The 22,743-nt window shown below is 41.6% G+C and overlaps 1 protein-coding gene across 1 annotated transcript in view; it reads left to right on the plus strand.

Annotated features, from left to right (window-relative positions):
• LOC126100203 (protein son of sevenless) overlaps nt 1–22,743 on the plus strand; it is a 185,727-nt gene that overhangs the window by 149,907 nt on the left and 13,077 nt on the right. Inside the window, exon 24 of the mRNA XM_049910763.1 lies at nt 5,761–6,079. Within this exon, the coding sequence (XP_049766720.1) occupies nt 5,761–6,079 (319 nt within the window). The remainder of the gene's footprint in view (nt 1–5,760; nt 6,080–22,743) is intronic.

Genomic DNA, 22,743 nt, shown 5'->3' on the forward strand with positions numbered 1-22,743 from the left:
CTGCAACTTGTGGCAGTATTGTAACTACTTACTATTTTCTTCCTGTGAATTCTTTCCAAAACATTAACTGAGTGAATGTTTATAATTGTGAAATTTTAATTTTTCATTCTTAAATAAAACTGATTGGTGGGGATGCTTTCTAGCTGCCATTTTGCCATCACACTCAGATAAACAATTTGTTATAGAGCTCACATCAGTTTCATTAAAGACAGTTGGATTTAGGAACAAATTACCAATTGCTGTTTACTATGTTTTTTTCATACTAATGTTACTGTGGGGTCAAATCAGAGCTAGCTCCTGATTAGAACTATCCTGAATCAAATTTGCTTTGAGTCACATATTGTTTCTTTCAACTTATTTCAATGAAGTGTTGTTAGTACCCCATAATTGCTTGATTAAGTTTAAAACATTTAAAACACTGCATATCTACCCAGATGGTTAGCACCATTGCCTTCGGTGTGGAAGGACCTCCTCAGATTTGTTCTGAGGTAGGGAGGTCTGTTACGGGGTCAACTCAACTCTCACGAGGCCAAAAGCAGTGGCATCATTAGGATTCATCTACTGGCAACACACTAATCACGTGTTCCAAGTCATAGATTGCTCCTAGTAGTGCCTTTAGGCAACAGTCAACCAGTGAGTGGCGTTTACATTTACATTTAAATTTCCTTTTAGGGCCTATCACCTGACCGAATCGTATCTTTCAAAGTCTGTCACTAATACACAAAACTCAAATAGGTGTTCAATGCAGAATTCACTCAGTTACAAGGCACCTGACATCGTTTTGACATTTTGTGTGTGCCCGCTTCCCCTTTCCTCATATGACTCCTACAGTAATGTGATATTAAAGTGCTTATGTCTAAGTGCATCTGTTAAGTTTCATGGCTTCAAGATGATATGTGCAGCATATCTGTAGAAATATCTTTTAAGAGTTTTCAATGTCCCATATTGATATGCTAAGGTTATTCCTTATTGAACAGGCTTCCTGTTTTTTGACGGAAAATTCAAAATGTATTATGACTAATGACCTGTATCGTTCCAGAGCTACCATATTTTGTTTCTCCATTTATTATTGTGGTATCTTTAGTTATTTGGCATCTCTGTCTTTTGGAAACTGGACAGACAGTTCTGGTTACATTGAATGCTTCTGGAAATTAATCATGCAAGTAACCTCTTACGAGAAACATTAAGGCAGAATACAGTGTATGTGGTGTGACTTGAGAGTGGCAACCAAAGAGATAGACTGCCGTAGAGAGGCAACACCACGACCACAGCAAAGCAAATTGATAAAGAGCCTCCACTGTGTTTTTGGAAATCAAAGTGGCATGGCGTGGTACATGACAGCGATTAAGGAAATTACAAAATTGCAGCTGTTAGTGTTTATTAACAATATAAAAACTGTGTTGTGCTGAGCAGGGAGACACCACCCCACAAAGCAAGTATACTACGAAAGCCACGCAGGCACTTGAATAAGCAATAAAGTCTTTGATTGATTATAAGTTTATTAAAACAATAGCCAGTGTACTACCTTGTCTTTCTCTTGAATTGGATTACTCTGCTTGCATATAGTTACGTATAGAGCCAAATTGTGCAAAGTTATTTAGCAGATGAACCCTTACATTTTTTGTATTTTATTCGTGATAGATGCACAAATTGCATTAAAACACACGGATACTTGCCCATTATCTAATAGAAGATTTCCCCATTATCTCATATATGTTTTCTAAATTTACATTGTAGTTTTAGCTTTTATGACTAAAAGTGTGTAAATAAGGGGCAAGTGTAAGCATTATGCTATGCTGCAGGACAGTTTCACCACAACCAAGATTTCGGCAGTGTTGGGGGGGGGGGGGGGGGGTCAGGATGCAGTATCACTCATTAGCCCCATGACTAACCATCTATGTTTCGATTTCTAAGACTCAGGATCAGATAAATTACACTTCGCATGTAATATCTTATTTACTCTTTATCGGAAGTTATAATTTTGTTATGAGAAGGAAAGTTGCTACTCACGATATAGCGGAGATGCTGAGTCACAGATACGCACAACAATAAGGCTGTCACAATTAAAGCTTCAGCCATTAAGACCATCATCAACGTTAGACACACATACGCACACACAAATACTCAAACAACTGCAGTCTGTGGCAACTGAAACCACATTGTTGCCTGAGACTGCAGTCTCCCCCTCCCACTCCCCCCTCCCCCTCTCCCACTCCCCCCTCCCACTCCCCCCTCTCCCACTCCCCCCTCCCCCTTTCCCACTTCCCCCCTCCCCCTCTCCCACTTCCCCCCTCCCCATCTCCCACATCCCCCCTCCCCCTCTCTCCTCCTCCCCCTCCCCTCTCTCCCCCTCCCACTACCCCTCTCCCTCTCCCCCTCTCTCCCCCTCCCCCCTCTCTCCCTCCCCTCTCCCTCCCTCCCCCTCTCTCTCCCACCCCCTCTCTCTCCCTCCCCTCTCTCTCCCACCCCCTCTCTCTCCCTCCCCTCTCCCTCCCTCCCCTCTCTCTCCCTCCCCCCTCTCTCCCTCCCCCTCTCTCTCCCTCCCCCTCTCTCACCCTCCCCCTCTCCCCCCTCTCTCCCTCCCCCCCTCTCTCCCTCCCCCCCTCTCTCCCTCCCCCCTCTCTCCCTCCCCCCCTCTCTCCCTCCCCCTCTCTCTCCCTCCCCCTCTCTCTCCCTCCCCCTCTCTCTCCCTCCCCCTCTCTCTCCCTCCCCCTCTCTCTCCCTCCCCCTCTCTCTCCCTCCCCCTCTCTCTCCCTCCCCCTCTCTCTCCCTCCCCCTCTCTCTCCCTCCCCCTCTCTCTCCCTCCCCCTCTCTCTCCCTCCCCCTCTCTCTCCCTCCCCCTCTCTCTCCCTCCCCCTCTCTCTCCCTCCCCCTCTCCCTCCGCCCCCTCTCTCCCGCCCCCTCTCTCCCCCTCGTCCTCTCACCCCCTCCCTCTCCCCCTCCCCTCTCTCCCCCTCTCCCCTCCCCCTCCCTCCCCCTCACCCCTCCTCTCCCCTCCCTCTCCTCTCCCTCTCCTCTCCCCTCTCTCTCCCCTCCCCTCCCCCTCCTCTCTCCCCTCCCCCTCCCCTCCCCCTCCTCTCTACCCTCCCCCTCCGCTCCCCCTCCTCTCTACCCTCCCCACCGCTCCCCCTCCTCTCTACCCTCACCCTCCTCTCTCCCCTCCCCCTCCTCTCTCCCCTCCCCCTCCTCTCTCCCCTCCCCCTCCTCTCTCCCCTCCCCCTCCTCTCTCCCCTCCCCCTCCTCTCTCCCCTCCCCCTCCTCTCTCCCCTCCCCCTCCTCTCTCCCCTCCCCCTCCTCTCTCCCCTCCCCCTCCTCTCTACCCTCCCCCTCCTCTCTACCCTCCCCCTCCTCTCTACCCTCCCCCTCCTCTCCCCCCTCCCCCTCCTCTCCCCCCTCCCACTCCTCTCTCCCCTCCCACTCCTCCCCCTCCTCCCCCTCTCTCCCCTCCCCCTCCTCTCCCTCCCCCCTCCTCCTCTCTCCCCTCCGCCTCCTCTCCCTCCCCCCTTTTCCTCCTCTCCCTCCCCCCTCCCCCTCCTCTCACTCCCCCTCCCCCTCCTCTCACTCCCCCCTCCCCCTCCTCTCCCTCCCCCTCCTCTCCCTCCCCCCTCCCCCTCCTCTCCCTCCCCCCTCCCCCTCCTCTCCCTCCCCCCTCCCCCTCCTCTCCCTCACCCCTCCCCTCCCCCTCCTCTCCCTCCCCCCTCCCCCTCCTCTCCCTCCCCCCTCCCCCTCCTCTCCCTCACCCCTCCCCTCCCCCTCCTCTCCCTCCCCCCTCCCCCTCCTCTCCCTCTCCCTCCCCCCTCCCCCTCCTCTCCCTCTCCCTCTCCCCCTCCTCTCCCTCTCCCTCTCCTCTCCCTCTCCCTCTCCTCTCCCTCCCCCCCTCCGCCCCCTCCCCCCCTCTCTCTCTCTCTGTGTGTGTGTGTGTGTGTGTGTGTGTGTGTGTGTGTGTGTGTGTGTGTGTGTGTGTGTTGTTGACAAAGGCCTCAATGGCTGATGGCTGAAAGCTTTAATTGGGAGACACTTTTGGTTTGTGCCTAGCTGCGACTCATCATCTTCGCTATATGATGAGTAGCAACTTTTATTCTCATAATACTGTTACACTCCATCCTGGATTTTCCATTGTTGAAAGTTATAATTTAAAATATGTAAATATCTGTTATAGGTCCAAACTTAGGAAAATGACTGTCCATGTATAAAATGATATCAAAATTGATTCACAAAGTAATTAGTGCTTTACACTTCACATATGATGAGCTTCTATTATAATTTGAAGCTATAATTTAAAACAAATAAATATTTGTTCACAGAAAATTACAGATCTTTCTGCCTATAATCCATGCATTCTAATGTGAAAGCATACTTCATTTAGTTTCCAAAAAGCAACCAAAACTGTTATTGCAATAAAGACGTAATTAACAATATCTTCCAACCAGCAACAAGGTTTTTATCAGAAAAATGCTTACAGTTTTATTATGTCTTGATATTTTGGAAATGTTACGAAGTATGATGCTGGCCCTTGTTAGCTTCTCAATCACCACAAAATTCTCTGAATATTATATGCTTGGAAGAATTTGAATGAAACTAGCTTTATTACACAAGTAAACAAATACATCGCTGTGAACAAAATGCAGAACAGTTACAGAACACAAACTGTAAGAATATTTACACCAATTTTCAGCATTTTTCTCCGTGTGAGTATACATTTATACTTTGAGCACACGGTAACCACAATTCTGAAAAGAAACTCGACAACTGTTAGTGTTTATTAACAGTATTACCTCTCAGTATAGTGCACTAATGCTTTGTGTATACCATCCCTTATCAGTATCAGTAGCGTTCAATTATCCATGTGTTTTGATGCAGTTTTGCACATATCACAAACTACAAAAAATTAAAGGGGCATCTGCTACATAACTTTGCAAAATTTGGCTCTATATGTAACTATATCACCACAATCTTACAAAACCATAGACAAACCCTCTAACTTTCAAAACAACCGCAGAATGACATCCTGAAACAAGGCAACTACAAGTATAGCATGGCACCATAGGGAGAGCTGAATAACAAGCCATAGTCTCTGTATGTACCCTCTTTGGTGGCAAAACATCTATCACACCCATGTGTGATCACCCCAATCTGTTGAACAACTCGTGAAGACTGCATTTACACATTAAATGGAATAGATAATGTGGGGCCTATCAGTATATGTGATGATGTGCTTATAACTTGGAGAAATCTTACCCCATCGTATGTGGATATTGGAAATGTACCAAAATTTGTGCCTTCCATTGGTAGTCAAACTGTTAATGTATGTATGTTTCTGCAGCCAGAGTAAGTAAATCAGTTCTCCTCTATAGAATTTACCAACTTGACAGAGATCCAGACGTTGTACACTGTCACCCGATTTTATCTGCAAAAACAATTTTCAGATCACTACAGATCACTTTGAACAGTTCCCAAAATCAGCTGATAGTGATGTGTAGACTTCATTCTAACTAGTAAATGCAATAAATAAATGATAACTTCCAAAAGTAACTTTGTACATGCTGAGGATCCGAGTTGGAAGAAATTATTAAATACACCTAATGTAAGTCTTTTTTGAGTTAATATTGAATTTGTTAAGTGCGAACCTTTCAATTCTAGTTATTTATAATTCTTTTCGTTTGTACTTCACTACATACAAAATGTTGTTGAAAATGTAATTATTTAAGCTTCAGAACCACTTAATGCAACACGTGTGTAGAACAAACATCATTCTGGCAGATTCGGCAGGCTCCAGATGCACCACAGCTACCTCCTCGTGATCCCTCACCGCCGCCGCCTCTACCTCCACGTCTCGGTCTGGTGTCTTCTGCGAGCCTCCTGTCGGTGTCATCTGCAGGAGCATCGGGCACCGTGCCACGTGTGCAGCCAGTTGGCAGTTCTGCCATACTTGTAAGACGTAACTCTGCCATGGAGATAACGCATCCTCCCGGCTCTCCTGCATCCTCTGTAGCACCAGCACCACCACCGTCACGTCGCCATATGTCTGTGACGGGAAATGGGCCTGTACATTCGTCCACACACAACCTTTCTTCCTCCGGTAAGCTTTGTACTGTATGTTCAAAGGTTTTATTCTGTCTTTGTATTTAGCTGATAAATAGTATGTAATGTAGTTTCTGTGGTTGCCTGTATTGTGAATTAATTAAACTTCGAACCTGCTATCGTATCCAAATAACTGTGCTTCTGTTCTTCCTTGTGCACTTCTTATCCTTTACAGTGTCTTCAGTGCTAGAAGCTGAAAGAGAACTGGAGTTCTTGTCAGATCTATGTATTGGCCAAGAAAATTACTTCTTTCAATTATCAATCTATTAAAACTTCTTTATACATCAACAGATAAATCCCATCAGATATTTATATTAAAATTGTGTTTAAATTGCTCGAATTACACGTCTTGTCTCACTAAACTGCACAACGTAATACATTTTGACAAATCAAAACATTGGATAAATGAAGAATGTCCTTATGACAGTTTTAAAACTTCATTTTTTGAAAATATTAGTATCAGATAGATAAAAAAAAATCTACTCGCTAAGCGACGGCAGGACAACGAACAAAGAAAAGGTATTACAGTTTTCTAGCTTATGGAGCCTGTGGCTTCTTCTGGCAGAAGGGTTGAAGAGGAATGAAGTATCAAATGACTCATATTTTTAAAATGTTATGTGTGTTTTTTTTTTCTTCTTTGACATCAGTATTATTATCGTAAGTGCCATTCTTCCATGGCTGCAACACACCTCCAAGCCATGCTGTCTAAGAACAAATGGACCACAGCAGATGGAAATGATTAGCTTGTCGTCCTATCTGCCTGATGTGCTGTGCACATATATTTCATTTCTCTGATGATACATTGTCCAAACTTAAATATTAATAAAAATATTATAAAATATCGTGATCATCTTAAATCAGTTAGGAGGACAGAGCGTAGCTCATCATTTTCCCTCAAAATTGCGTGTTGCCCCTCATATCCCCCCATTGAGATGAAAGATGTCATGAAAATTACTTTCTTTAAATAACTAGTAACAACTTCTATTTCTTTTCATGTAGTTAGCATAACAAATAAATCTTAGAACTATGGCTTTTCTGATAATTCTAACATATTTTCAACAAAACAAAGCTTTTATAATAATATCATTAAAAACTATACAGTAGCTGTCCTTTTTGTTAGTAATTTCGGCTAATCTCTGTACATATCTCTAGATTTGTTATTGGCACTGCAGAAAGCACATGTGTTGCTAACCTCATTTTAACCTCTACTAATTTGCTGTATTTTTCCTTGGTGATCCTTTTACAAGTTTAACTTATTATATTTTATTTATACGACATTTACTGTTGATTCTGTGGAAAATCACCACTTTACTTTAGTGCCTGTGGTAAGATGAAATGTTTGCTTCCATGTATTTAAACATTTTGACTTAGTTACTTTATTGTTGCATCAGTACCATGGCAGTACTCTAGAGAGTGCTTCATTTTGGTTTCTCTCCTTATATTAAATTTCTATGTTGCCTCTTCATGTTTAATGATGTATTCACCCATTTATGTATCTTCCAAATAAACATTGCTTCTTCATTTTTGGGGAGCTATGTATTGCAAGGTAATTGCAACCCCATATTGTCAATAACAAGCTCTGACATCTGCTGCTTTTGCAATTATGTGTGTATGGCCGTGTCGCTCGTAGTAATCCACACAATCAAGGTAAGTCTCCCCATACTTTACTAGTTTGAAGAACTCATCATAATGGGAAACAGAATACAGTACCAATTTTACTTCTGTAAGAACTGTTTAGACACATTCTCCTGGAGTCTTTACAGTGGTATTTTTTCTCTCAAATCTATGCTCCTAACACAGTATATGTCTTGCCTTGTGTGGGTTCATCTCACCTACATATAGGTGCTCCCTTCCCTGGGTCGACCTAACTTTTTCCTCCAACATACAATTTGTATGAGGTACATGACACCACATTCTTGTGCATAGGTGGTTGTGCGATTTAACATTATTTGACTCTCTATTGGTATGCTCTCGTTGTACTCCTTGGCAATTTGGAACAGTTTGGCTTGGTGTTGGCACTTCATAACTAAATTTAGGAAATGGCTGCAATTCCTTTCCTTTTTTGTGGTTAATGTGACATTGCTAACATGCAGCACATTGCAGTATAAGTTCTGTTAACTTACATTTTTATGTTTGACACAGAAATTGATATGACTTTTCTCATTCCTGTTAAAACAGGTTTGTATATCAATATGTGAAATGAAATTAAGAAGTATTTCTGTGATAGAAACTATTAAATATGGATAGGAGGATGGATTCACTTAGGAGTCGGGAGATGTAGGTGTTCTACATACCCTGCATAACAGACTTGTCTGGATTCACCCATACCGGCCCCGAAAAGTGTAATTGAACACGCCCATATTGTGAGCGTAAGGAGCTTGAATAATAACAAGCTTAAAAAGAAAGAATTTTTTTTTAATAGTGTACAAGGTGTATCATAATTAATAGCATAAACACATACAGTTGAAAGTACACGGTACTAGAAGAAAAAAGTCTCAGGAAACATAGGGTCGAAAATGCATACCATAAGAGCTACAAGCAATTTTTCATCTTCGATACTGTGAAACAGTACTGCAAGTTCTTTGCTTTCCATATTTTGGGAACTGGTAGAATGGACCAAAACAAGAAAAAAAGTCTAGTAATCATGTGCTCTAAACTGCATTCCTTAAGAGCTACTTTTCTACTTTGAAAGAAAACTCTTCTAATGATCAAGTGCTCGTTACTTTTAAGGTACGCATTTTAGAGCACTTTTTTTTTGTATTTTGGTCCATACTACCACTTCCCAAAATATAGAAAGCAAAGAACTTGCAGTAGAAGAGATTTGTTTCACAGTATCGAAGATGGAAAAAGTGCACATAGCGCTTAAGGCATGCTTTTTTTGCCCCTATGTTTACTGAGGCTTTTTTGCTTATAGTATCGCGTACTTTCAACTGTGTGCGTTTACACCATTAATAATGATAAACCCTGTATATGGTTTAGTTCTGTGCTTACCAATGTGAAGAGTCTCACACAAACAGCTTCCGAAAGGCAATAATGGAGACAGACTGACTGACTCTCTCACTGACTGTCCCTTACGTAGACTACTACACCCTTACTGACTCTGCCCATGCCCGCACAGCTGGTGCATCACTTCCTTTTATATAAAACAAAATAATTGAAGACATAGTTAAATGTAAGACTTAAAAACCAACAATTAAGTCATTAAATGATTTCAGTTTCTTACACCAAAAAATGGGCCACATATTGCGCTACATGTTTTGATATACAATTTGGAAGAGTTCGCTTAATTTCATACAAAATTTCAATAAATTTTATAGTACAAAAATTTAAATTACATTTTAGTTAATTATGAACAAATTACTTTGAATAAGACATTGTTATTGGTGTCTAGGATAGCTCTTAAGTGGAGCTATTATTTAAAATAATCATAACGAATAAATATAGTAGCTTTTTGGAAACGGGGAAGAATTTTCCAGAATTTGTGTTGCAACATAACTGCACAGTTCATATCATTAAATTTCAAAGTTTGATTGTTAACGAACGGCTTACTCCCCTTGGTTGATATATTAATGTGAAATTTAATCTGAAATAGTAAACTCATTTGTACTAATTTTTTTAAAGGGCAGTATACTACTGGTGTTGAGTGTAGCCATAACAGTATAAAGTCTAGAAAGTTAAAAATTCGAGCTAAAATGATCACTTCAGAGAATGTTGACATAGAATTTTGGATAGGAATGGAAAGATAGTCCCATTTCACCTGCAAATGAGTAGTAGTTGTGGGTTAGGATAAAGTTAGTAAGATGAATCTCAGTGAATTCCTGGCAGAAAACCTCCGCCAATTGTCTGAATTCTCCATCTGTAAACTTTTCCTGAGTGATCCCATCCCAGAGCTCCAACACAAACTCCAATCCCTGCTTACAGCCTTAGGCCCTTCCCAGAACAGCTCCCGTGAATCCATTTCCTCATCATCCTTGTGATACCCTGCATACCCACCTTCTACATGCTGCCCAAAATTCACAAACCCAACAATCCTGGGTGCCCAATTGTGGCTGGTTATTGTGCCCCACTGAAGGAATTTTGGCACTCATTGACTGACGTGTTGAATCAATTGCACATAATCTAGCCTCCCACATCAAAGACGCCAACCATTTTTCTCCTGGATCCCTACTTGTCATTTTTGACACCACCTCACTATACACTGACGTCCCTCATGCCCATTGTCTTACTGTTATTGAACACTACCTTTCCCAATGTCCTTCATCCTTCAGACGTACTATCTTGTTCCTCACACACCTTACTGACTTCATCCTAACCCACAACTACTTCTCATTTGAAGGGGAGGTATATAAACAAATATGCGGCACAGACATCGGCACACATATGCCAAGCTCCTATGCCAACCTTTGTATGAGCCATCTAGAGGAGATCTTCCTAACCTCTCAAAACACCAAATCTCTAGTCATGGTTATGTTCATTGACAATCTCTCCATGATATGGACCCAGGGCCAAGGCACCCTATTTTCATTCCTTCATTCCTTAACACCTTCTCTCCCATCCATTTCACGTGGTCCTCCTCAACCCAGCGTGCCACCTTCTGAGATATTGATCACCTCCTCTCTGATGACTCCATCTGCACCTCCTTCCATGTTAAACTGACCAACAACCAACAGTACCTGAATTTTGACAGCTGTCACCCCTTTCACACAAAAAAATCTCTCTCGTATAGCCTGGCTGCCTGGGGACAGCATATCTGCAGTGACAAAAACTACCTTGCTGAGGATCTCATCAAGACCTTCACAGGCAGGCATTATCAACCATACCTAGTCTGCAAACAGATCTCCTGTGCCATTTCCCCTCACAACCCCAATCCTCCCATCACCCTCAAAAACCAGCCACGAAGGAGTGTCCCCTTCGTCACCCAGTACCACGCTGGACTGGAACAAGAGAACCGGAACCACATCCTTCATCTGGATTTTGATTACCTATCATCACGCCCTGAAATGAGGAAATCCTACCTGAGATACTTTCCACCCCGTATAAAGTGATGTTCTGTTGCCCACCCAACCTCCACAACATCCTAGTCCATCCCTATGCTGCTCCGAATCCAAAACCCTTCTGCCACAAAGATCATTTCCCTGTGGAAGACCCAGGTGGAAAACCTGCCCAGTCCACCCACCCAGCACTTCCTATTCCAGTCCTGTCACAGGTTTACCCTACCCCATCAGGGGCCGGGCCACCTATGAAAGCAGCCATGTTATTTACTAGCTCTTCTGCAATCAATGCACAGATTTTTATATTGGTGTGACTACCGACCAGCTGTCTACCCTGATGAATGGCCACTGCCAAACTGTAGCCAAATAGACCACCGTGTGGCACAATATGCAGCTGAACATAACTCACTTCATTTCAATGGCCACTTCAGTACCAGAGTCATCTGGATCCTTCCCTCCACCATCAGCTTTTCTGAGCTGCGCGTATGGGATCCCCACACTCTCCACCCAACAGTTGCCACCTACTCTTGTCCTATTGTCTCCACCCCATTCTAGTTCCCTGCCCTGTTTATTTGCAGCCCTCTACCAACACATCCACCTCTCTTTCTCTACTTCTCTCTTATTTGTTCCTTTTTTCCCCACCTCCCTGCCCCACAACCTCCTGACACTGCACTTGTTGGCAGTCTAGTCCATGCACACTCCACCAGACAGCATTCGTCTCTCTCTCCATTTGCGCACTACTATCCCTTCCCCTTCCCCACCTTCTCCAGATTATATGTGCATGTCTTTTAATCGTGACTGGCAACTTAACACATCTTCTTTATGGTAAGTAGCAATCTATCTTTTCCTACATTGTTGATATTCCCACCTGGAGTTTGTGTTGTTTGATTTACTGTATAAAGAAATTGTGTATATTCTAATATACACTTAATTGTTTTTATTAGTTCAAATCTATCCTTCCAATATAGTTAAGTGGGCTCTAGAATTTTTGCTATCAATCATTGTTAAATAAATTACTTCTACCTTTTAAAGTTGTTACTCAAGAATCCAGTCTTTTTCTGGGGTTCTTCATTATACAATTTTACACCATTTCTTGTCATTACATTTCTAACAAATATGTATCATTTTCACCTTATTACTTATTTCTAGAACTCTGGATTGTGCTTGTATGTTAGGACTCCTTTTAAGATTATCTTATAGTGTCTTACTATAAGAATAAAACCTCACAACGTGATAGTATCCCGCTAATGAAGCTCAGAACAAGTCTGTCAGAAATTCTTTATTATTTTTCTTTTTCAATTTTTGGAAGTAGCTTCACCTTATTTCACACATTTGCCCTTTCGTTTTCTTTCAACTTACTGTTTTTTCCATCTTTAAAGAAACCAGCACTCTTTTCCCGTATTTACTCAAAATACTGTGTGATGTCCCCTTGTACCTCCTTCATTCCTCAACAAATATATGGTTGGAGCCATCCCTTCTACAGGTTCACCTGAACCTGGTAAGGGTTCAATCTAAGGGAATAACATACCCAACACAACTCCATACCTTACCTTAATAAGGGGTGTGGTATTTGTCCATTTCCCAAATAATGAGCACTCAAGTAGTGTTTCCCTTCAGGAATCACTATTGTGTGGCCTTCCTTGTAATATATTATCAACCAGACATTTCTGACTTCCTGATCACTTTGCCGTCTACTTTGTTCGGGCCTCCTCCTTGTATTTTGTGTATACTTCTGTCTATTTCCATCACATCCCGTTTTTACCATTTGTAACTGTGATCCACTACATGCAGGAGGTGGCTATGTGTGTAGCAGGGGCTGTATGGTGTGGACTGGGCAGTTTTTTTATGTAAGTGGGTCTGGGGGAAAAACAAAAAGGGCTTCATTCTCAAAGGGTGCAGGTCAGATATAGGAAGAACGTAGATACAGGAATCATCGGTATAACAGTTGTAAATTGTTGTAGCTGTGTTGGAAAAGTACCAGAGCTCCAAGTGCTAATACAAAGCACTGCTGCTCAAATCGTTATACGCACTGAAAACTGGCTAAAGCCAGAAATAAGTTCTACCAAAGTTTTTGCAAAGAACCTAAAAGTGTTCCGAAAGGATAGGCCAAACACAGTTGGCTGTGACGTGTGTGTTGCTGATAGAAATAGTTTACCTTGTAGCAAAATTGAAGTAGAAAGTTTCTCTAGAGGTCATTCTTGGCTACCATAATAAAATAGTAATTGTATCCTTTTACCTACCTCGAAACTCAGATGATACATTTGCTGAAAGGTTTTTCTCTTAAAAAAAAAATAAAAAAAAAAAAAAACATAATCCAAAATTGTGCTAAATGCATTCTCTGAAAATAATTTCAATCAGTTAGTTCATGAGCCCCGCAAATAGTAAACTGTTGTGAAAACACATTTTACCTCTTAGCAACAAATAATCCTGAGCTAATAATGAGCATCAAAATGGATACAGGGATTAGTGAACACAAGGTTGTTGTAGCGAGATTTAATATTATTATGCCTAAATCGTCCAGAATAAATGAAAAATGTATCTATTCAAAAAAGCAGATAAAAATACACTTGATGTCTTTTTGAGAGACAATCTCCACTCCTTCCAGATTAACAATGTAAGTGTAGAGCAGATGTGGCTTGAATTCAAAGAAATAATATCAAAAGTAATTGAGAAATTTACACCAAATAAATAAATAAACACACAACTGAGCAGATTCCCTTTGGTACTCAAAATGGGTGACAACTCTGTTGCAGAGACAATGAAAAAAGCACGCCAAGTTTAAATGAACACAAAATCTTCAAGATCGGTGATCTTTTACAGAAGCTTAAAATTTGGCGAGGACATCAGTGTGAGATGCTTGTGATAGTTTCCACAAAGGAACTATTATCTTGGAACTTAGCAGGAAATCCAGAGAGATCCTTGTCGTATGTAAAGTAGGCTAGTGGCAAGACACAGTCAATGCCTTCTCTGCAGGATAGCAATGCAAATACTATTGACTACAATGCTGCAAAGGTGGAGTTACTAAACACAGTCTTTTAAAATTCCTTCACCAAAGAAGACAAAGTAAATATTCCAGAATTCGAACCAAGAACAGGTGCCACCATGGTTAACTTAGAAGCAGATATTCTCAGAGTAGTATTGCAACATAAATCACATAATAAAAGCAAGTCTTCTGGTCCAGACTGTGTATCAGTTAGGTACCTTTCAGAATATGCTGATGCAGTTGCTCCATACTTAACAATTGTATACAACTGTTCGCTCCATGAAAGATCCATACCCAAATTCTGTGAAGTTGCACAGGTCACACAAATATTCAAAAAGTTAGTAGAAATAATCCACTAAATTACAGGCCCATATCATTAACATCAGTATGCAGCAGTATCTTGGAACATATATTGTGTTTTAACATTATGAATTACCTTGAAGACAACAGTTTATTGACACACAATCAACATGGATTTAGAAAATATCGTTCTTGTGAGACAAAACTAGCTCTTTACACGCACAAAGTGTTGAGCAATATTGACAAGGGATTTCAAATTGATCCTGTATACCTAGATTTCCAAAAGGCTTTTGATGCTGTACCACACATGTAGCTTGTCGTGAAATTGCGTGCTTATGGAATATTGTCTCAGTTATGTGACTGGATTCATGACTTCCTGTTAGAGAGGTCACAGTTTGTATTAATTGACAGAAAGTCATAGAGTAAAACAGAACTGATTTCTGGCATTCTACCAGCTAGTGCACAGGCCCTACTGTTCACCATCTATATAAATGGTTTAGGAGACAATCCGATCAGCCATCTTAGTTTGATTGCAGGTGATGCTGTCTTTTATCATCTAGTTAACTCATCAGAAAATCAAAACAAATTGCAAAATTATTTAGAAAACATATCTGAACAGTACAAAAATTGGCAATTGACCCTAAATACTGAAAAATATGAGGCCATCCTCATGAGTGCTAAAAGGAATCAATTGAACTTCCATTACACAACAAACCAGTTATTCTAAAGGCTGTAAATTCAACCAAATAGCTAGAAATTACAGTTATGAACAATTTAAATTAGAAAGAACACCAGAAAATGTTGTGGAGAAGACAAACCAAAGATGGCTGTTTATTGGCTGAAAACTTAGGAAAATGTAACAGATCTACTAAAGAGACTGCCAAAATGTAACAGATCTACTAAAGAGACTGTCTACACTATGCTTGTCTGTCCTCTTTTGGAGTTCTTCTGCACGGTCTGGGATCCTTGTCAGATAGGATTAACGGAGTACATTGAGAAAGTTCAAAGAAGAGCAACACGTTTTCTATTATTGTGAAATAGGGAAGAGATTGTCATGGACATGATATGGGATTTGGGATAGACACCATTAAAACAAAGGCATTTTTCATTGCGGTGGAATCTTCTCATTAAATTTCAGTCACCAACTTTCTCCTACAAATGCGGAAATATTTTGTTGACGCCAACCTACATAGGGAGAAATGATCATCATATAGAATAAGAGAAATCAGAGCGCACACGGAAAGGTATAGTTTCTCATTTTTTCCGCTTACTGTTCGAGAATGGAATAATAGAGAATTCTTGTAAAGGTGGTTCAATGAACCCTCTGCAGGCACGTAAATTTGATTTGCAGAGTATCCATGTAGATGCCAACAGCCTGTGGTGTAGTGGCTAGTGTTGCTGCCTCTGGATCCCATGGTCCTTGATTAGATTTCCAGCCAGCTCAGGGATTTTCTCCACCCAGGGACTGGGTGTTTGTGTTGTCCTCATCATCTCCTCATCATTTGGGTAGTACCGAGACTGGAATTGGGAAGATTTGGAACTTGTACAGGTGCTGATGACCAAGATGTTGAGTGACCCACAAACAACCACCACCACCACCACCGTCTGTGAAGATGTAGATGTGGACGCATTGTACCTCTTCAGTGTTAGCCTGTCATCTATTGTTTTATGGTACTGTATGCCTCCCTCCAAAAAATATGGCCTAGCTAACATCTGTCTTGATGTCCTTTTGATCATCCTGGTTAGCTACCCCCCCCCCTCTCCCCCTCCCCCCCTCTCCCCTCCCTCTCCCCCCCTCTCCCCCCCCCCCCTCTCCCCCCTCTCCCTGACCACTAAATCTCATTAACCTTCAGGTCCTTGATACTGTGTCGTTTGCTTTCCTTTGTGTATCATCAAGAAATCTTCTTTGCGATTACTTATATCTTCATCAGTTTATGTGCTTGTTCTAAACAAAAAACACTATAATATTATTTATAGTGATGTCATATTAATGTACATCAGCTGCTTATACCCTGGGCTGCAGTCATTTCACCATTTTTAAGTTGTAAGACATTTCCGGGGGCAGATGTGGACTCTTACCACAATCTATTGGTTATGATCTGTAGATTAAAACTGAAGAAACTGCAAAAAGGTGTCAATTTAAGGAGATGGGACCTGGATAAACTGAAAGAACCAGAGGTTGTACAGAGTTTCAGGGAGAGCATAAGGGAACAATTGACAGGAATGGTGGAAAGAAGTACAGTAGAAGAAGAATGGGTAGCTCTGAGGGATGAAGTAGTGAAGGCAGCAGAGGATCAAATAGGTAAAAAGACGAGGGCTAGTTGATATCCTTGGGTAACAGAAGAAATATTGAACTTAATTGACGAAAGGAGAAAATACAAAAATGCAGTAAATGAAGCAGGCAAGAAGGAATATAGACGTCTCAAAAATGAGATTGACAGGAAATGCAAAATGGCTAAGCAGGGATGGCTAGAGGACAAATGTAAGGATGTAGAAGCTTATCTCACTAGGGGTAAGATAGATACTGCCTACAGGAAAATTAAAGAGACCTTTGCAGAAAAGAGAACAACTTGTATGAATATCAAGAGCTCAGATGGAAACCCAGTTCTAAGCAAAGAAGGGAAAGCAGAAAGGTGGAAGGAGTATATAGAGGGTCTATACAAGGGTGATGTACTTGAGGACAATATTATGGAAATGGAAGAGGATGTAGATGAAGATGAAATGGGAGATACGATACTGCGTGAAGAGTTTGACAGAGCACTGAAAGACATGAGTCGAAACAAGGCCCCGGGAGTAGACAACATTCCATTTGAACTACTGATGGCCTCGGGAGAGCCAGTCCTGACAAAACTCTACCATCTGGTGAGCAAGATGTATGAGGCAGTCGAAATTCCCTCAGACTTCAAGAAGAATATAATAATTCCAATCCCAAAGAAAGCAGGTGTTGACAGATGTTAAAATTAACCGAACTATCAGTTTAATAAGTCACAGCTGCAAAATACTAACGCGAATTCTTTACAGACGAATGGAAAAACTGGTAGAAGCCGACCTCGGGGAAGATCAGTTTGGATTCCGTAGAAATATTGGAACACGTGAGGCAATACTGACCTTACAACTTATCTTAGAAGAAAGATTAAGGAAAGGCAAAGCTACGTTTCTAGCATTTGTAGACTTAGAGAAAGCTTTTGACAATGTTGACTGGAATACTCTCTTTCAAATTCTAAACGTGTCAAGGGTAAAATACAGGGAGCGAAAGGTTATTTACAATTTGTACAGAAACCAGATGGCAGTTATCAGTCGAGGGACATGAAAGGGAAGCAGTGGTTGGGCAAGGAATGAGACATGATTGTAGCCTCTCCCCGATGTTATTCAGTCTGTATATTGAGCAAGCAGTAAAGGAAACAAAAGAAAAATTCGGAGTAGGTATTAAAATCCATGGAGAAAAAATAAAAACTTTTTAGGTTCGCCGATGACATTGTAATTCTATCAGAGACAGCAAAGGACTTGGAAGAGCAGTTGAACAGAATGGACAGTGTCTTGAAAGGAGGATATAAGATGAACATCAATAAAAGCAAAATGAGGATAATGGAATGTAGTCGAATTAAGTCGGGTGATGCTGAGGGAATTAGATTAGGAAATGAGACACTTAAAATAGTAAAGGAGTTTTGCTATTTGGGGAGCAAAATAATTGATGATGGTCAAAGTAGAGAAGATATAAAATGTAGACTGGCAATGGCAAGGAAAGCGTTTCTGAAGAAGAGAAATTTGTTAACATCGAGTATAGATTTAAGTCAGGAAGTCGTTTGTGAAAGTATTTGTATGGAGTGTAGCCATGTATGGAAGTGAAACGTGGACGATAAATAGTTTGGACAAGAAGAGAATAGAAGCTTTTGAAATGTGGTGCTGCAGAAGAATGCTGAAGATTAGATGGGTAGATCACATAACTAATGAGGAGGTATTGAATAGAATTGGGGAGAAGAGGAGCTTGTGGCACAACTTGACAAAAAGAAGGGACCGGTTAGCAGTTAGTAGGACATGTTCTGAGGCGTCAAGGGATCACAAATTTAGCATTGGAGGGTAAAAATCGTAGAGGGAGACAAAGAGATGAATACACTAAGCAGATTCAGAAGGATGTGTGTTGCAGTAAGTACTGGAAGATGAAGAAGCTTGCACAGGATAGAGTAGCATGGAGAGCTGCATCAAACCAGTCTCAGGACTGAAGACCACGACAACAAGATGTATGTTTTACTAGTTCCCAGGCTAAAAATTCTTTAAAGCCTGACTGATAAGTTGTGGACCATTAATAGTCAGTAATCTGTGTGGTTGTCCTTCATTTGTGAAATATTCTCTCAAAGAGTGACATACTGTTTCACCATTTGACAGTATCATGAAAAGGATGGACTGCTACTCACCATGTAGCAGAGATGTTGATTTTCAGAAAGACACAATAAATAGACTACTAAAAACGCAAGCTTTCAGCCAGAAGGCCTTCTTCTGAACTAGACAACATACACACACACACACACACACACACACACACACACACATTCATAGAAATGCAACTCTCACATACATGACCGCTGTCTCTGGAGCCATGCCCAGACTTTAGTCAACTGCTCATGATAGGAAAAGCAGTCTGGGTGGTGGGGGTAAGAAGGGGGCTAGGATGCAGAGGGGGAGGGACAGCAGGATATGAATGGGGGACGGTAAAGTGCTGTTGGTGGGAGTGTGCAGGGAATGAGGTGGAGAGAAAGTAGAACAGCTAGATGAGAAGTTAGATGGAGAGTGGGTGATTGGGGGGGGGGGGGGGGGGGGGGGGGTTAAAAGACAGTGAATGTGCTTGTGGAATAGAAGACAGTGTAGTGTTGGAGTAGGAACAGTTAAGGGGATGAAGCACAATGACTAATGAAGTTTGAGGCCAGGAGATTTAAGAGAATGTAGGATGTATTGCAAGGAGAGTTTCCACCTGCGAAATTCAGAAAAGCTGGTGTTGGTATGGACGATCCATATGGCACAGGCTGTGAAGCAGTCATTAAAATGAAAACATTGTGTTGGGCAGTGTGCTAAGCAAATGGATGGTCCAGCTGTTTCTTGGCCACAGTTTGTCTGTGGCCATTTATGCGGACAGATAGCTTGTTGGTTGTCATGCCCATATAGAATGCAGAACAGTGGTTGCAACTTAGCTTCTAGATCACATGACTAGTTTGCAGGCAGCCCTGCCTTTGATGGGATGAATGATGCTGGTGACAAGACTGGAGTAGGTAGTGGTGAAAGGATGTATGGGGCAGGCATTGCATCTAGGTCTATTACAGGGATATGAGCAATGAGGCAATGAGGCAAGGGGTTGGGAGCAGGGGTTGTGTAGTGATGGACGAGATTATTGTCTAGATTCGGTGGCCAGTGGAATACCACAGTGGGAGGGATGGGGAGGACAGTGGGTAGGGCATTCCTCATTTCATGGGCACTACAATAGGTAGTCACAACCATAGGGGTGAATGTGATTCAGTTGTTCCAGCTGTTGGTAGTGCTGAGTTATGAGGGGAATGCTCCTCTTTTACTAGTCACTTGAACTTTAAGGGGTGGTTGATGACTTGAAAGATAAAACATGAAAGGTGGTTTCTGTACGAAATGTTGAATCAGAACACCTTTCAGCCATTTAACTTTCCGGTTGTTATTTTATTAGAGCAACTAGTTTCAGAGCTACAGTACACCATCTTCAGGCACCTCTGTGTCAAATAGCCCTTACGCTGGGGAAGGCAAAGGAAAGTATGACCGTTACTGATTGACTGATGTAGGAAGAATCCCACATTTGGTCCAGTCAAAATAATGGCCAGGTTTCAGTAAGTGGTATCTAGATTTTTGACACAACAACCCTTTAGATTGTCACTTTCTGAGTCCGCAAGTGATGGTCAAAATAAAAAAAAAGTTAAAAATGGAAATTTAGATGTCTGAAAGGTGTTTTTATTTAACATTTTATATTGAGCAACCGAGGTCCTGCAACCATCTATATAAAGATAGACTAATTACGGTCTGTGAAGGCCTTGGTGAGACCCTTGGTATATTTAAAGAGGGACCAGTTGACACTACAGATGCAATGGCCATGGGGAGCTAGGCCCCATCCGTATCAAACCTGCCAGCAATACTTCCACTTTGGCAGGTGCCATCTGTTTGTTAGCAAGATGTCCCTTCCAAACAGCTAAGTCACATGTGACCATCACATCTGTAGTGGCGAGCAGGCCCTCTCGAAATATACAGAGGGTCTCACGCAGATGTCCACAGACTATAATTACCTTGCCAACCTTTACTGAAACAGAGACCTCCCATGCCTATCGCTTCTGTCACCCATCTTCTCCCAAAGGTGTCTCATGACTGCATGACATTGTAGACAGTGTGTCTTCTGGATCAGCTGACGTGATGTCCTTAGGCTGCTATAAACTCCTCAAATCTTCCTCTTTAAGTGTTTTTAATTAAAAAAATTGTAGCAGTGGAAATAGTTATTTTTGTCAACCTTACTACGTATCATTTGTTTTTGTGAGGTTTCTTCAATACCTTACCTTCTTTTTTCGTACGTCAACAATTTCTTTAATGATACTGAATAACATGCTCTGCTATAAGCTTTGTTGCTCTGCAACTGTTTACTTTCGTTGCCCCTGAAAATGCACGTTTCTGCAATATTTCTTGCTATTTTTCTTGAAATATTCTTCTTGTTAGCTTTTTTGTCTGTCTTTGTTGCCTTCACTCGGTCCTAGACATAATGTTCGACATACGTTGTATGCTTAGTGCTTATAGGGAGATATTGCACCTATCAGCTACATATGTCCTCCCGGTATAGCATATAACTTTTGATAGATTCCATTTACTTTCTAATATATTCTGGATACTACGCTTCTGTATAAATTTGTATTGTATAGCTGGTCCTTTTCCCAAGGACATGCAGCTCTACTGTATGATTAAATGATGATGGCGTCCTCTTGGGTAAAATATTCCGGAGGTAAAATAGTCCCCCATTCGGATCTCCGGGCGGGGACTACTCAGGAGGACGTCGTTATCAGCAGAAAGAAAACTGGCGTTCTACGGATCGGAGCGTGGAATGTCAGATCCCTTAATCGGGCAGGTAGGTTAGAAAATTTAAAAAGGGAAATGGATAGGTTAAAGTTAGATATAGTGGGAATTAGTGAAGTTCGGTGGCAGGAGGAACAAGACTTTTGGTCAGGTGATTACAGGGTTATAAATACAAAATCAAATAGGGGTAATGCAGGAGTAGGTTTAATAATGAATAAAAAAATAGGAGTGCGGGTTAGCTACTACAAACAGCATAGTGAACGCATTATTGTGGCCAAGACAGAAACAACGCCCATGCCTACTACAATAGTACAAGTTTATATGCCAACTACCTCTGCAGATGATGAAGAAATTGAAGAAATGTATGACGAGATAAAAGAAATTATTCAGGTAGTGAAGGGAGACGAAAATTTAATAGTCATGGGTGACTGGAATTCGTCAGTAGGAAAAGGGAGAGAAGGAAACATAGTAGGTGAATATGGATTGGGGGGAAGGAATGAAAGAGGAAGCCGCCCTGTAAAATTTTGCACAGAGCATAACTTAATCATAGCCAACACTTGGTTCAAGAATCATAAAAGAAGGTTATATACCTGGAAGAATCCTGGAGATACTAAAAGGTATCAGATAGATTATATAATGGTAAGACAGAGATTTAGGAACCAGGTTTTAAATTGTAAGACATTTCCTGGGGCAGATGTGGATTTTGACCACAATCTATTGGTTATGAACTGCAGATTGAAACTGAAGAAACTGCAAAAAGGTGGGTATTTAAGGAGATGGGACCTGGATAAACTGAAAGAACCAGAGGTTGTAGAGAGTTTCAGGGAGAGCATAAGGGAACAATTGACAGGAATGGGGGAAAGAAATACAGTAGAAGAAGAATGGGTAGATCTGAGGGATGAAGTAGTGAAGGCAGCAGAGGATCAAGTAGGTAAAAAGACGAGGGCTAATAGAAATCCATGGGTAACAGAAGAAATATTGAATTTAATTGATGAAAGGACAAAATATAAAAATGCAGTAAATGAAGCAGGCAAAAAGGAATACAAACATCTCAAAAATAATATCGACAAGAAGTGCCAAATGGCTAAGCAGGGATGGCTAGAGGGCAAATGTAAGGATGTAGAGGCTTGTCTCACTAGGGGTAAGATAGATACTGCCTACAGGAAAATTAAAGAGACCTTTGGAGAGAAGAGAACCACTTGTATGAATATCAAGAGCTCAGATGGCAACCCAGTTCTAAGCAAAGAAGGGGAGGCAGAAAGGTGGAAGGAGTATATAGAGGGTTTATACAAGGGCGATGTACTTGAGGACAATATTGTGGAAATG

Source organism: Schistocerca cancellata, chromosome 9 (genome assembly GCF_023864275.1).
Source record: "Schistocerca cancellata isolate TAMUIC-IGC-003103 chromosome 9, iqSchCanc2.1, whole genome shotgun sequence".
Classification (NCBI taxonomy): domain Eukaryota; kingdom Metazoa; phylum Arthropoda; class Insecta; order Orthoptera; family Acrididae; genus Schistocerca; species Schistocerca cancellata.